Source organism: Acomys russatus, chromosome 2 (assembly GCF_903995435.1).
Source record: "Acomys russatus chromosome 2, mAcoRus1.1, whole genome shotgun sequence".
Classification (NCBI taxonomy): domain Eukaryota; kingdom Metazoa; phylum Chordata; class Mammalia; order Rodentia; family Muridae; genus Acomys; species Acomys russatus.
Window position 1 is genome coordinate 106,251,493 of NC_067138.1, and position 16,746 is coordinate 106,268,238.

Here is a 16,746-nt window from a genome sequence, read left to right on the forward strand (position 1 = left end):
CAGGGCCTGCGGTGTGTTATTTTATTTCATAACCTTCCCTTTCCCCTTTCCTTACCACCTTTGGGGGGGGGGCAAAGGCGGGGGGGGGCACGTATACATCATTGTCTTCAGCTACACTTCACTGTTTATGGCAGTGGGGTCAGCAGACGCCAGGGCTACTCGAGGCTGCTATAGCAGCTTTGGGAGTGCATGAGGACACCAAAAGAGCCCTGGGATCAGGCCACCAGTCCTTGAAAAATACTACCAAGAGAGTCTGTATTTCTCATTAGATTTTTTTTTTCAGTGTCTTCCCGGAATCGGCAAATATTAGCTGGCAAATTGAGTCACCATGTTGAAGGCAATAGTTAATGTGGGTCTTTATCAACTCTTGCGATATAGTTCTGGCCCCATAAACAAATTAAGACAAACAAAACAAAACAAAACAAACAAACAAAAAAAAACCCCTCAGAATGTGTTTAATACACTCAGCCTGCTGAATGTTATATAACTTAACAGCACAGGTCACTGCAGCACTGGCTGTTTAACAGTTCTGAGCCCGTAGCTGGCTGGGAACTGCCATCTTCTGTATCAGGAGAACATCCTCCATACCACAAGCCCAAGGAATTAATCAAGATCCCAAAGCCCATATGGTTTCTACCAAACGCTATTGCTTTAAGTCATCACAAAATTGACAAATGAGTCAAATCATCAAAAATTGGGGACCACCAATATCTTGCTTTTTAATATTTAACCCGACTAAAGGGAGATACTGTCTTCTGCAGGGAGGTGGGGTTGAGCTGTTGTGTTGCCACTGAAATAGGTGAAGGCTTCCTCTTCAGAGCATAGCCAGAACTCTGTGAGCACCAGGCAACGCATGTGTGGAAGCAGTTTTTATCTGCTCGCTCTTTGCAGAAGCCCTGGTCATTTGTGTTCTTGCCCTATTTAAGAACCAGGAATTAAATGGTGCCTCTACCCCCACGTTCTCGTGTGTCCGTGAGGGCTTTAGAGTGCAGCACTGCTACCCCGCCAAACCCCGTCTCACCACCCTCCTGCCATCCCTCCCTCCCTCTGCTTGACACAGAGTGTCTGTTCGTTTATTCTCTGAAGGTGATGAGGTGATCACACTAAACATGATTAAGAGTGCCCCCGTGGGCCCTGTGGCTGGAGGGATCATGGGCTGCATCATGGTGCTAGTCCTTGCTGTGTATGCTTACCGCCATCAGATTCATCGCCGCAGCCACCAGCACATGTCTCCTCTTGCTGCTCAGGGTGAGTGCAGAAAACCCCTTGTAGGTTGCGCAGTAGCATAACATCTGAGGTCCCCAAAGCCTATTTTCTTCTTTAGCACCTAGACTCCACCCACCTCATTTTGATTACTCAGAACATCCTGGGCCCTTTCCTGATTCCACAATATCTTCATCCCACACCCAACTCCATGGCCTATGGCGTACTTCTACCATAAGCTGAACTGGGGAGCTGGGGTGCTGACAGACACTGAGTGTCAACACGCTGCCCTTGCAGGTCTGAACCCAAACAAATCAGAGACCCCCAGATCATATGGCCAAGAATATTAATCAAGCCAGGTATGGTGGAACATGCCTATAATGCCAGCACTCGGGGAGGCAGGAGCAGGTAGATCTCTGTGAGTTCAAGGCCAGCCTGGTCTACAAAGTGAGTTCTAGGACTGCCACAGCAGTTATTCAAAGAAACCTTGTCTCAAAAAAGAAAAAGCTAAAACAAACAAACAAGCAAACAAACAAAGATAAAGAATCAGTTCTATTGCATCCCTGCACAGAATATGAATGGTCACATTATCTGTAATTATGACCTTGTTGCCAAAGTTTAAGTCAGCAGTCCGTGCTCAAAACCATTCCCACTCTTCCTGATGTGTTTGTTAGCCTGCCCCTCGTGGGCATAAACTCAACTCATAGTCATCCCGGCCACGTAACTCAGCTTCCAGCACTAGTCACAAGTTGCTGTTAGATGTTGCTATAGCAACAACAACCCTGACCCAGCATGGCAACAGAGGCACCACTGACATCTGTGGGTGAGATTTGGCTGGACCCTGGATGGTTGGCATCCAATGTTGCCTTACAGCTGGCTATCTTCAGTTCCGTAACCTTTTCACAGCACAGCCAGTGGTGGTTCAGACCCCAGTTAAAGATGGGTTAGCCTCCACCAGTTTCATTTCTTTCTTCAGAACTCAATTCCGGATGACCTCGCTTGTTCTCTTCTTCCTTTGTCTCTGTCCACCTCTTACTAAAAATATGTAACAGACAGAGATGCGTAGCCATTCTTTTTTATTTATTTTATTTATTTTTTATTTTATTTATGAGGGGCTGGGGATCACACCCAGCGCATTTAAGGCGAGCTTGCTTTCTGCCGCTCCATTCCATCCCCCCGCCCTGAACTCATTCTTGATGGAATGCTGTCACCCAGTCATCAAGCTAGCACTCAGCGGGGTATTAAAGCCAATGATTTTGTTTGATTAAATAGTCATGTTTCTCTCTTTTTAACGATGGACAGAAATGTCAGTGCGCATGTCCAACCTGGAGAATGACAGAGATGAAAGAGAGGACGAGAGCCATGACGACAGGGGTATCAGTGAGTACCGCTGCCTCCTGGAGCTTGTGTCAGCAGGAGGCTAATCCCAAATAAATATTCCTTCTCATGTCCTTTTGGCTTGTATTAAAATTTCAGAAGCTTTGACATGGTGGATTTTTTCCCTCCCCTTTTCGCTAGGAATACGTGTGGGTCTCTGCTTTGTTTCAGAATATCTCAAACGCCTTTTTTGATGTTATCTTTTGCATTTTCTTTGGCCCAAAGCCTCTCTTCCCATTACTTTTCCAGTGTGGTGTTTTAGAAAGAGAACTTTCTAGGTTACTTTTTTTTTTTTTTTAAGTCCCTTAATTAGTGTACACAACTCAGGGTAAAAGAAAAGTGCTTTCTTTATTAAAAAGAGACTAGACCTTGGCCTGCTGGTGCACGCCGGAGATAAATGGCTAAGTTCCTCTCCCTGCGTCAACTCTAAGCCAGCCTCCCTCATCCTTAGGATTCTTTAAAAACTTATTTATCCTACTTTTCAAAGACTATCTCCTCCGGCATGTGAGTGAGCATGCGCAGAGCAAGGGGGCTAAAGCAATGAAGGCACTGTCCCAGGAGTGAGCATGTGCAGAGCAAGGGGGCTAAAGTAATGAAATGCTAGCCCAGGAATGAGCATGCGCAGAGCAAGGGGGTTAAAGCAATGAAGGTGCTGGCCCAGGAATGACATTGACTGTCCTTGGCTTCCTGCAGTCAGCAATACGCGGTTCATAGCTGCGGTCATGGAGCGACACGCACACAGTCCAGAGAGAAGGCGACGCTACTGGGGCCGCTCGGGAACCGAAAGTGATCATGGTAAGATCTGGTCTCCTGCGTTAGAAGCCCTCGGGAGCTTCAGCTGTGCCTGTGGGAGGAAGTGGGCACAGACTCTTCATCTCCCTCTCCCAATTCGGGCCTTAACTTAATCGTTTTGACATATTTCCCCCAAAGGATGCACCCAAGTGCGACGTTGTTTGAGCCAAGTGTCTGGGCAGTTTTCTTGTGTCCCAACACTTCCAGGCACAAGCTGGGTGGCCCTGACCATACAGATTGCTTTCCAGTTTTTCTCCATTAAGAAGGTGGGGGCCGCTGAGACAGCTCCATGCAGAGAGATTCTTGTAGCCAAGCCTGGTCACCTGAGTTTGATCTATGGGACCGGATTCCTGCAAGTTACCCTCTGACCTCCACACACCATAGTGCGCACGCGCACGCACGCACACACACACACACACACACACACAAACACACACACACACACACACACACACACACACATAAATAAGCGGGGTTTCTTGGTTTGTTCGTCTTTTAAGACAGGGTTTCTCTGTGTAACCTTAGTTGTCCTGGAACTCGCTCTGTAGACCAGGCTGGCCTCAAACTCATAAAGATCCACCTGCCTCTGCCTTCCGAGTGCTAGAATTAAAGGCATGCATCACCGCCCAGCACTAAATGTAATTTTTAAAACTGTAGTTTTGATACTTTTTCATACACGGCAAAAACAAGTTCAGGTAGAATTTATCCCATTGGCTCATGGTTTAAGAGGGCTCAGTTTGGTTGCTAAGCAACCAGATTGTTCAGGCTTGTATCTCGAGTAAAACATCTCATAGTGGCAGGAGCATGTGGCAGAAGACAGTTGTAACCATCATGGCCAGGGTGGATGGGGTCGGGGACACGCACCAGAAAGTAGTCAGGACCCATCTCCCAGAGTTCCCAGAACTTCCCAAAATAATGTTACTAAGTGAAGACCGAGCACTCAGAACATAAGTCCGTGGAAAACCTTTCACAATCACATGCTCACTAAAGTGTCACTGTCAAACTTTTGCTGTGGAACCCCCCCTTAGGTCCTCGGACCTAGTGGTGCTGGTGGGCCAGTGTCAGCATCTTCAGCATGTCCTTGGGCCATAGACAAATTTAGGCAACCTCTACCATTATCCACCCCCATCTCTGGCCATGTCTGCCAGGCTCAAAAAGCTTTGCTGAAAGATACGGTCGCAACTGAGCCTTGAAAGGATGACTAAAAAAAGATTGAATGGGAACAAAGTTGTGGATTTACGTTAATTGCAGAAAAGGTCAAGACTGAAAAGGTGCCAAGTGCCAAGCAAACCCATGTCTTAAGAACTCCATATCTTGTCCCAAAGACCCGCCACACCACAGGGCCTCTCACGTTCTTGTTGTTATGTCTCTCACTGTCACGGGGATAGCAGGTGTGTCAGGTCTGTGAGCATCACTGACATTATTACTCAAAAACAGAACCGGAGTGAAAAAAATGGTTTATTTTTAAAGCTAGCTGTCTAGTTTCCACAAAGCTACATTTTTTAATATGCTTAGATAACCATGTAAACTTTTTGGGGGGTGGGATGGAGGGGTCTTGGTTTTTCCCACACCTATCCTGAAAGAAGGGAGAAGAAGGCTTCAAACAATGTGTTTCTTTTTGTATGCAAAAAGCACAGACCATGACATCCCTGGAAGCAACAGCGTCCCCTGACACCACTGCAGGGATGCAGTGTGAGATGCTGGAGCCTGGTGCATCAGAGGCTGTGAGCTGAGCTTTGAATGACATTGTTCCCACTGACAAAATAGAACTTTCGGGTTTTCTATGGAGAACCGAAGCAGAACCTAAATTTTTCAGTTTCTTGGCTTCCTGCCTCCCCTCCCTTTCCCCTGCGAAAGAATCCTTTGAACCTGCATGTAAGCTCTTCTGCTGGGCCGCTCTGTGCCTTCTTGTCTGAATACGAAAGCAGGTTCAAGGCTACTAGAGTTCAGCTGAAATAATTTCTTATTCAGCAGAAACACTGAATCTCAGCTCTCGCGCTCCCGTGGCATCCATACCAAATTAGGGTCTGCAGTAACAGAGTGTTCCCCAGCCCTGCGCTGCCTTCGTGAGGCGGCAGCTGAGGTGAAGTGAGTGCTGCCTCGTGAGTGAGTACCTGAAGCCAGGAATGCCACAAAGAGCTCACTATCTCTCATTTCCTCACTAATTGGATCCCTGTTATCCCCAAGGAATAGAAATAGTTTCTCAAGCAGACAGAGAAGCACCACCAAGGAAAGAAAGGCGTTGATGGTGCCCATATCCGAAGTACATCATTAAATCAATGGAGCATAACTGTAGGTTATTGTGTCCCTGAACCGGCACAGCAGGTCACTAAAAGTGACCCATCAAGTGAGTGGCCCTGTCGTGCCAGCAGGGTAAAGTCAACATGCATGTTAAAGGGGAAAATAGAGTTGATGGTTTTGTCAACATTGCTCTGAGTGGTGGACTGTAATCATGCCTGTACTAGGCAGGGGGTGGGCGGAGCAAGGGGGCCACCCTCAAGTCAGAGACAAGCTTAGCTTCCAGCTCCTCTTTGGTTTTTATAACAAGCTGTTTAGACTTTAATGAGATACTTTAGTCCTTAGTTTCCTACTTTTTGAAAGTAGAATAGGCAGGTGTGGTAGCACACACCTGTAATCCCAGCACTCGAGATGCAGAAGCAGGCAGATCTCTGTGCAGTGGAGGCTAACCTGTTCTACATAGCAAGTTCCAGACCAGCCAGGGCTACATAGTGACGTTCCCTCCAAAAAAATAAATACATAAAGAAATAGTAAGATTACATTTTTCTACCTGGTAAAGTTCTCGTGAAGATTGAAGGAGAAAGCATCAAAGGAGCTTGGGGCTCAGGGTTATAGTCTGTTCTCTCTCCTCCCAGCTTACACACCAGAGAGCCCAGAAATGAAGGGGTGTGTTCACGAGACCCATAAAAGGTGGAACGAGACATGCCTGGAGTGAGCAAAGGAGAAAGGGAAAGCAGTTCATGTTCCGAGGAAGGGTTTGAAGTCATGGGAGAGCAGTGCCAGGGTTCTCTGTTGTTCTGTGTGTACACACACACACACAAACACACACACACAGTAAAAATCTAGGTCCCGGGGAAGCTACCTAGAATTCCCTAGAATTAACATTCACTGTTACTAAACTTGGAAACTTAAGGTCAGTTGTTTATTTAGAAATATATCCCGAGGACATATTTTTAAATACAGTGTTTTTTTTCCCCCTCTGGTGCTGAGAATCAAAACCAGGACTTGGTATTGCTAGGCAAATACTCTGTTGCTGCAGGTGCCTCAGCCACGCTTTTGGCAATATTCTAAGACAACTTAAAGTGTTTATTCTTCTCAGCTAGCTGTTAGCCTCACAAGTTGAGATACTAAACACCTCTGTAACCATGCATCTGGTTTTTCTTTTTTCATATTTCTCTTGAAAACTGCATGTTCTGTCTAATACCTACTGGCTTATTTTTTAGTTTAAAAATCAGCATATGTTTATTTGCTCCTTGTGAGTTTATATTGCAGTTACTTCCTCATTAGAAACTTTACAGCTAGGTTTAGACAGATTTTTGCATATCTGTATATGTTAAGCAGCATTTTCTTTTTAAAAACAGAATTTCTCCCTCGTCCTTGGCAACTTCTGACCAAGACAAATGATGAAAGAAAAACCTAGTCGAGGCCGCACGTGGTGGTGCACACCTTTAATCCCAGTACTCGGGAGGCAGAGGGAGGCGAATCATTGTGAGTTCAAGGCCAGCCTGGTCTACAAAGTGAGTCCAGGACAGCCAGGGCTACACAGAGAAACCTTGTCTCAAAACAAAACAAAACAAACAAGCAAACAAAACAAAACAAACAAAAAAGCCTAGTCAAAAGTAGACCATATTCTAGAGGTACCCTCCTGCAGTTACTCCTTGTGGCCACTAGATGGCGGATGAGTCCCTGAAGGAACCTAGCATTCTCCCAAGTTGCAGTATCTCAGCAATCACAAAGTAAACACATAAGCAGAATGCCAAAGTACAGAAGACTGACTAATTTGGGCTTCTGTCCCTCATGGATGCCTGGCCTCATTCCTGAAGCGGGTGTCTTACTTGAGGCTATCTCCATAGATGCTTTTCTATGTATGTGTTTGCAACTGCTGCCAGAGGTCCTGTATGCTTAAGTAGCATTTCTTCTGTGCTCCATGGTCAGGGACCCTATCTGTTCTTGTGATTACTCACAGTTCTTGGTGCACGGCACAACTGCCTGGCACCAGGTTCATGGTCATTTGTTGGGTAAGAAAATGTGTCTGTGGACTGGGGCGAAGGCTCCATGGTCTGCAAAGAGCTCCCTGCATGGACAGGAGGTCCTGAGTTCCCACAGAACCCACGCACAAACCCCCGTCTGAAAGCCCAGAGCTCCCATGATGAGAAGGGAGCGGGAAATGAGAGAATCCCCCGGAGCTGAGGGAGGGCTAGCCTGGTGTGGACAGCAGCAAACGAGAGGCCTGTCCTCTAACAAAGTAGGAGGCAAGCACCAACGCTGGAGACTGCCCTCTGACCTCCCTCCGCCCATGCATGCCCACACTCACACCTACTACCACACAACCCACACCTAGATGCGTAGGGAAACCATTTCAGAAGCAAAGCTGTGCTTTGACTCACAGCTTCACAGGCCTCAGCCATGGCTGGCTGAACGTTTCTGGGCCATGGCAAGGCAGACCATGGTGGCTGACGACGTGGTGGCATGAGGAGCAAGGCATGTCTTTCCAGGACAAGCCTCCAGTCACGGTCTCCTCTAATTAGACCCACCACCTGCATTCCTCCACCTCCCACTGATGCTACAGGCTTTGACTCTGTCAAGGGACTGACCCACTAATGAGGTTGGAGCCATCCTTCCAAAGCACAATAGACAGCAGCGAACTCCAGCCCAGCAGCCTCTGGGGGACATCTCAGATCCAGGCACAATGGTGTCACATGAGGCAACTACAGAGTGTCTCTGGAGGCTGAGAGCCATTGGGTTGGGGCAATGGATTTCTACGTCTTCCTAATTATATGAGACTAGTAAATGACATTCCAGGCAAAGCCTTGGGTAGCAGAAAACTCACTGATGTCATTACTTGGGGAATGATGAGTAGTGTGGGGAGGCTTGCTTGCTTGTTTTTATAGTTTTGGGGATTGACCCTAAGGCCTCATACACATCAGACAAGTGATCTCCTGCTGAGTTTTCTTCTTAGACCTTTGTTTGTTTGTTTGTCTGTTTGTTTATTGTTTATTTATTTTTAAGATTTATTTATTTGTGTTCATTTGTGGGTGCCTACAGGCCAGAAGAGGGCATCAGAGGCCGTTATAGGTGGTTGTGAGCCACCATGTGGTTGCTGGGAATTGAACCTGGGTTCTCTGAAAGATTAGCCAGTGCTTTTAAACCACCAAGCCATCTCTCCTGCCCCTACTTTGAGTCACTATTTAAGTTGCCTCAATTGGCCCTGAATTTGCTCTGTAGCCCAGGCCAACCTTGAACCTGCACTCTTCCCTGCTTTGGTTTCCAAACCGTTGCCTTTACAGGCCTGTACCTGCAGAGCTGGCTGGCGTTGCTTTCAAGCGCCTCCTTGGCGTGAGGCACTGTGCTCGATGCTAGGAGTCCAAAAGCAGCAAATGAGAGAGAGTTGGCTAGCCAGGTAGGGTGGTGAGCGTCTTTAGCCCCAGCATGCAAAGCGGAGCAGGATGATTTGGGGCCACTTAGTGAGTTCCAGGCTAGCCTGGGCTATATAGCTTCAAGATACTATCTCAAATTTAAATCAATAAATAACTAAGAAAGTATGGCAAGCTGGCAACAAAGAACCCGTTTTTAGTATAATATGGTACAAATCACAGCATACCATGTAGACTGGCAGAGGGACACCAAACCCAGGTGGCTGGTAAGACCAGAGGCAGGTCAAGGAGGATGGGCAGGGAAGCACAGCAGCAGGGTCTGGGCAGGTGGGAGCTTACATCGTGTACGTTAAAGAGGTGAGCCATCCATTACTGTGGTATTCAGAAGTGACTGAAGATGAACATTAGCCTTCTTGGTTGGGTGGGAAGGTGTCCAGGAAACCTACACATCTGAGGCTTGGGAAGGTATCCCAGTTCTGAGGTGGGGCAGTGTCCCAGTGGAGGGGCATCCTGAGACACTGGACCCCAGGAACCACACAGCTCTCTGGGAAGAGGCTGCAGCTCCTCCCAGGGGAGTGTTAACCCCAACTGCTGAGGCGCTTAGGAGCCTGAGCCCCACTCTTTCCTGAGCGCTGCTCTTTTTTTCACTTCTCTTCTGGCCTTCTTCCCATGAAAGACTCATACGAGGCAGATTTATTGGACAGACAAATCCAGGAGTTGCTGCCTCTGCTTCCAGGTGAAGGTAGCAGAAAAGTAGGCAAACAAAACCTTTATATAGGATTTTTTAGGGGGTGGAGCTTTCTAGGACAGAGATTTCCAGAGTGACGATTGGTGGACTTTCAAGTCCTGAGCTTGGAGGAAGCTTAGGGATTGGTGGGATGTTCATCTAAAATTAACATAAATCTGGAAGGGGTCCCACTGAGGGGCTATAGATGCCCTTTGTGACAGAGACTGGAATTACCAGTTTGACAGTTAGAGAGGTTTGGGGGAGGGGCCTTTTAACTCATGCCCTGGGGATTTACACAGACTTGAACTCTTAAACAGAAGAGCTTTCTTTCTAAAAAGATTTATTTATTTATTTATTTATTATATATACAGTGTTCTGCCTGCATGTACACCTGTAGGTCAGAAGAGGGCATCAGATCACCATGTGCTTGCTGGGAATTGAACTCAGGGCCTTGGAAGAGCAGGCCGCGCTCTTAACCATGGCTAGGGAGGCTGTGGTCCTGATGCTTCCTGTAGCATATGCATTATGTGCCAACTTTAATTTATCTTTCCACATCTCACGTCCCTGCTGTCCAGGTACCTGCTGACATACATCCAAGCCATGTGGTTGAGAAATCATTTCACAGCTCCATGCTTCTGGGGCAGGTCTCCTATTTCTTTGCTTGTATCGACTTAACCAAACCCTTACTCACCCATAAAGTGAAGGTGTGACAATGCCTCCTTGTTCCCTCAGGCTGGGTTACTGAGGCCTCACCACTCCCTTCAGCATGATCATAAGATGCTGACCAACATGGCTAGTGGATGACTTTCTAAACACCACAGTGTGTACATTAGAAAGGCCATGATATTATATGTCAGCGCTATGGCATGGTCTGCATGTGTGTGTGTCTGTCTGTCTGTGTACCAGTATCAGTTTCTTCTTCCATCATTTCTTTTCAGTGGTCTAATTGTAATCTACCATTATATAAGCAACCAAGCCTTTATATCTGGTTCCCATGTTAAATACCTCTCAAGCTTTAAATTATTTTTAATTGTTATTTTTAAAAATAAAAATTTCATTAATTTGTTGTAAAATTATGCATGTATACAATATATTTTTATCATATTCATTCACTCCCACTCTTCCCTCTTTAAAAAAAAGTTAGTCCTTCTGGCTTTCGACTGAACCTTAGCTCTGGTGTTCACTAATGTCTGCATTAGCAGAAGCATCACTCTTACACGATTGATTTTAGTCATTACGGAAGTGAGATGAGGCTGTTTGATTTGCCACCCCCGTCCCAGTGATCCAATGGCCTGTTCTCCTGCTTGTTTCAAACACTTGGCTTTTTAACCCCCCTCTGGGGAGTGCCTCCAGTGCCTTAGCAGAGTAACTTGTACCTCGGAGATGCCCAGTGAATACCCTCTGCATTGGACCAACTGTTAAATAATTCTTCTGTCTGAGTTCTGTTTTATTGAGGACATGAATTTGTATTTCTCACTTCTGCACACAGCATGCATGTTCAAACACACACTGCCCCTGCTTGGCTGATTGCAAGCACATCAATTTTGCATAAATGTGACTAGTGCTTACCCATGGCTGATTGACACTGAGGTGCAAGGAAACTATTAATGAGCTGTCACTTCTCAAAACATTTAGAAGATTTTTTTTTTTGCAATATTTAAAAACATGCCAAGGTTCTTGGAAAGGAATCCTTTGATCAACTAGGGCATTTTCTTTTGAAACATGCAATCTCTTAGAATACCGAAAGAAATGAATCTTTAAACACAGTGAGCCGGCTTACACAGAGAATACTTGATTCCTTTCTAGCTGCTCTGGCTTAGATGGGAATTTAATGTTTCATTAAGCACTAGCACCTGGGACAGGTTCCTTCCCTTCTCTGGCCACCTCTCTTCTACAGTGGGCGTTGAGAGCCTAGCTGTTATGTAAGAATCACTGACCTGCGTTTTGCTGTAGACTTGTGTGCTAATAATGATAATGATTTGGATCCTCACTGGTATCCCATGGTGGTAACTGGTTGGATCCTCACTGGTATCCCATGGTGACAACTGGTTGGATCCTCACTGACATCCCATGGTGACAACTGGTTGGATCCTCACTGGTATCCATGGTGATAACTGGTTGGATTCTCACTGACATCCCATGGTGATAACTGGTTGGATCCTCACTGGTATCCCATGATGATAACTGGTTGGATCCTCACTGGTATCCCATGGTGATAACTGGTTGGGTCCTCACTGGTATCCTATGGTGATAACTGGTTGGGTCCTTACTGGTATCCCATAGTGATAACTGGTTGGATCCTCACTGGTATCCCATGGTGATGATGCACTTGATCTCACTGCCATCCACAAGCATTGCACCATTCATCTGTTGCCCATAAGCTTGCATCCTGTTCACATCGTCTAAAGCTGCCAATTGTCTGCTTTAGTAGTTTATATGATACAGGAGAAAATGGCCATCTTACTCTGTAGAAGCGTAGGAAGATGGGTACCTACAGATAATGGGGCTGTCAGTGGCCAGGGGTTTGGGGTGATGACTTGTTTGCTTGCCCCATCTTTCTCAGTTGTTTAACATGGTCATGTATTTATGGTTAATTGTTTTTAGGGGGAAAACAGTGTTTTCTCTAGCTCTCCTTAAAATTAAAATACATTAGCATCTGCTGGCCATGTGCAGATGTTGGTACCTAAGTGTCAATAACCTAAGTGCACCCCAGCATCCTAGCCAGTCTGATCTGTGTCCTGAGGCTGTGTTTTTCCTTTTCTAGGGTACAGCACCATGAGCCCACAGGAAGACAGTGAGAACCCCCCATGCAACAATGACCCTTTGTCAGCTGGGGTGGACGTAGGGAACCATGAAGAGGACGTGGACCTCGACACCCCACCTCAGACCGCAGCCCTGCTGAGTCACAAGTTCCACCACTACCGCTCACACCACCCAACCCTCCATCACAGCCACCACCTTCAGGCAGCTGTGACAGTGCACACTGTGGACGCTGAGTGCTAACAGTCCTCTTGGGGCCCTGGCTGATGCAGAATGCACTGAGAAAAAATGAGCCGGCATAAAACCCCATCACACAAGACTCTTTGTGTGTGTGCTTTGTCCAGCGTGGTTCAGCCTCTTTTGCTGCCAGCTGGTGTGTCTGAGTCTGAAACCACAAAGTCCTGCTTGTGAGGCTCTGAAGCTGGTTCTGAAATGGGGGGAGGAGCCTGATGAACTGACCTGCTGTAATGGGATGGAACAGTAGGCAAACCTCCAATAGAGACACTCGTAAAGGACGCTGAGCCAAAGGGATGTGCCCAGCAGCACTCGGCCCCTGAACTGGAAGTGAAACAGAGCAGAGGCCAGGATCAGGGCACACCAGATGCCCCCAGGTGCTGGGCAGACTCCCCTATTTCCTAGAGGTACCTGGACGCCACCATAACTGTATGGAACTCACCTTATGCTCTAAATGATGCATCTCAAAATTTCTAAGTAAAGGATTATTTTTCTACTATTTATTGAACTTTCAAACTTTTGGGGGGGAAGAAAAAGAAGGGATTCTCAGCTGTAACCCTCGCTGTTGTGTGTGGTGTCGTGGTTCCTCAGTTAAGGAGTTGTGCTTCTTGTTAACTGGTGATCTTCTCATTGCACTGATCCACGAAGGAAGGAAGGAAGGAAGGAAGGAAGGAAGGAAGGAAGGAAGGAACTGGGAAAATGAAGAGCTCGCTCCCTGGCTTGTTTATGTCACGTCATGGAAGCGCGCCACCTGGGATCACATTCTCTCTGGAGGGGCAGCGAGCCACGATGCTTTCAGAGATGTTCCTTTAGAATTCACTCCCACCCCCCACCCCCCATGCAATGGTTTCCTTAGGTTTCTACGAAATCTAGTATTGTAGCCAGAGTCTTCCAGCTTAGGGAGGCTTGGTTTTATTCTCTTTGTTTTAAAGACTGTAAATTTTAAAATGTCTCATTTTTTTGACTCTGAGAATATTAAACAGATAAAGGAAGGCATTTTAAAATTGTGAAATTGTGTTTCTTAAAAGATTTCTTTTGAAATCATAGCTCAAAGCTGCTGCCACTCACCCTCCAACCTGCTTTAGACGTCTACAGGGACTCATCGAATGGCTGCTCTGACGTGGGGCGTTGTGATTTTAAAGTAGTGTTCTAATTACAGTGGTGTATCTTAGATTCACATTTTGTGATTCGAATATGTTATGAAGACATTCTTTGCACCGTGTGTGTAGTAAATCCATCATTTATATGTAGTTGGAAAAATTCACCGAATAATGTTTTAATGATAGGGTATCATGATATACTGTAAAAAAATAAATAAAAATAAAAATTGGGTCCTCAGCACTACAGAAAGTAAACTATATATGTGCTACCCAGAAACCCCTTCATACTGTGTATAAAATTTCAGTCTAGTGAAATAAACTGTATGCAATGAACAGTTAAGTGGCTACCGTTTTTGGATGTGCTGTTCCTCACCATCCTAGACATCCTTTCAGTGCTTTGAACAACTTCAGACCTCTTGACCATCTCAGACACACAAAGAAATGTGATAGTGTTAATAGGCTAAAATAAAGAGCAAGCATTCAGAAGTAAGTAAAACTTCCATGCCTGGTGTGTTAAGGCTTTATAAGCTAAACTCAGCAGGAGGATCAAAAGTTTGAAGGTATCCTGGTGTGAGACCTTGTCTCAAAACTAATAAATAGGCCTGGAGAGATGGCTCGGTGATTAAAAGCACTTGGCTGCTCTTCCAAAAGACCTGGAATTCAATTCCAAGCACCCACATGGCAGCTCACAACTGTCTGTAACTGCAGTTCCAGGGAATCTGACACACACAGACACACATACACACACATACAAGCACAGAAGTGCGGGTGCAGCCAGAATACCAGTGTGCATAGAATTAAAAGAAATAAAAATTATTTTAAAACCAGTTAATAAATAAAAGTGTATATAGCTGCATTGTCCTGCACAGTTCAGTCAATTTCCTTAGTGTAAGACAGTCAATCCTGTCTTGATGAGATTGCACGGTTTCGTGTCTTCCCTGAAAAGGACCCTTCTCTCTGGGAGTCTGGTACTTCCTGTCATAATGAAACTCTGTTAAGAAACCAGAGTCTCCGGGCTAGAGAGAGATGGCTCAGTGCTTTTACACTATGGAATACTACTCAGCTATTAAAAACAAGGAATTCCCGAAATTTGTGGACAAATAGATTGAACTAGAAATAATCATAATGAGTGAGTTAATCCAGAAGCAAAAAGACTCAAATGGTATATACTCACTTATATCTGGACACTAGCCCAAGGGGCATGTCACATGAAAGTCTTCACTTACCAGGAAAGTGGGACAGAAGGGAGGACATCCTATTGGGTCTCTAGGTGAGAGAAGCAAGGAAGAATGGGGAAATAGAAGGATCCAGAAGGTCCTAGAAACCTACAAGAAGAACATGATGGTTGGTTCTGGGCCCTGGGGTCCTGTTCAAACTATGGCACCAGCCAAGTACTATATGTGCAGTAAACTTTGAACACCTTCCCAGATCTATGCAATGGACAGGACATTCTCTACAGTTGAGTGCAGAGTGGGGACTGACTTTCACACGAACTTTGGTGCCCCATATTTGACCACGTCCCCTGGATGGGGAGACCTGGTGGCACTCAGAGGAAGGATAGCAGGCTACCAAGAAGAGACTTGATACTTTATGAGCATATACAGGGGGAGGAGGTCCCCCTCAGTCATAGTCATAGGGGAGGGGAGTAGGGGGAAAGTGGGAGGAATGGGAGGACACAAGGACTGGGATAACTATTGAGATGTAATATGAATGAATTAATAAAAAAGAAAAGGAAAGGAAAAAAAGAGAAAGCATGTTCTCTTTGCCCAGGAGACCTGAATTCAGCTCCTACTTGGCATGTGAGGCAGCTCACAACCACTTGTAACCCCAGCTCAGGAGGTTCTGACATCCCAGTGTCTTCACACTCAGCGTATCCTCCCACAGACACACCAAAAATAACTCAATTCAAGACAAATCATTTGTAAAAACCAGCTTTTTGATTGAGCCGAGAGAAGGAATACAAAGGTGGTGTCACCAAGAAAGATGTAAGAGTGACACGGCATGGGTGTGGGAGGCGTGCAGGAGAGCCGGCCAACCACTCTCGCACCTTCTTCATAAGGCCTCAGAGTCCTCCACCAAAGCTTGCCATGCAAGGGTGAGGGCACAGGCAGGCGCGTGGGGAGGTCTCCACCCAGCATTGATGATGGCCGCTGGCTGTGTGCATGGACACCTTTTCCTTCCGTCATCCCAGGGCTACAAAATGTAGGTCCTCCCAAGACCCCCAGACCATGTCCGGGTTAGGCAGAATTGCACAGAACCACGGAAAGAGTGGGGGAATAGCCAGGTAATGGTCCCGTCACCCCTTGTTTTTATGAGGGAGGGCTGGTCAACAAGCCCAGCCATGACGATCTTTTTACAAGCAGATCCATTTGAACTGAGGGTGACACCTGTCTGTCTGGCTCAGAGGACAGATCTGTCCAACAGATGCAGAAAGCTGAGAACTAAACACAAAATCAGAACAGTCTATTCAGACACAACAGCAAGCCAGTGTATAGTGCCATACACTTGGAATCCCAGACTTTGGGAGACCCAGGAAGATTGTGAGTTCAAGGTCAACCCATGTAAGATGTAAGAGTATCTCAAAAAAAAAAAAAGACTTGAATAGAAATTATTTTGATTCTTTTGCAAAATGACTGCTCTGAAGACGGGGTTAGAAGTAATTGAAGGGTTATAGCCTGAACAAGAGGCTACTTTGGGATTTTGGTGATTGTTGTCTGTTTTAGGTTTATTTATTTTATTTAATATGTGAGTGTTTTAGCCACATGCATGCCTAGTGCCCACAGAGGTCAGAAGAAGACATCAGATCACCTGGAATTGGAGTGATAGATGGTTGTAAACACCAGTTGGGTTTTGGGAATCAAACCCAGATCTGCAAGAACAAGTGTTCATAACCGCTGAACCATCTCACCAGTCCCCGTGTGAGCTGTACAGGTCCTGTAGA

The 16,746-nt window shown here is 46.0% G+C and overlaps 1 protein-coding gene across 2 annotated transcripts in view; it reads left to right on the forward strand.

Moving 5' to 3' along the window:
* Positions 1-13,059, forward strand: part of Cachd1 (cache domain containing 1) — a 230,084-nt gene extending 217,025 nt beyond the window's left edge. For both annotated transcript variants that reach the window (XM_051164720.1, XM_051164722.1), the window contains 4 exons: positions 1,087-1,248; positions 2,506-2,583; positions 3,274-3,375; positions 12,476-13,059. In XM_051164720.1, the coding sequence (XP_051020677.1) occupies positions 1,087-1,248; positions 2,506-2,583; positions 3,274-3,375; positions 12,476-12,714 (581 nt within the window). In that variant the 3' untranslated portion in view covers positions 12,715-13,059. The remainder of the gene's footprint in view (positions 1-1,086; positions 1,249-2,505; positions 2,584-3,273; positions 3,376-12,475) is intronic.
* Positions 13,060-16,746: the final 3,687 nt, after the last annotated feature.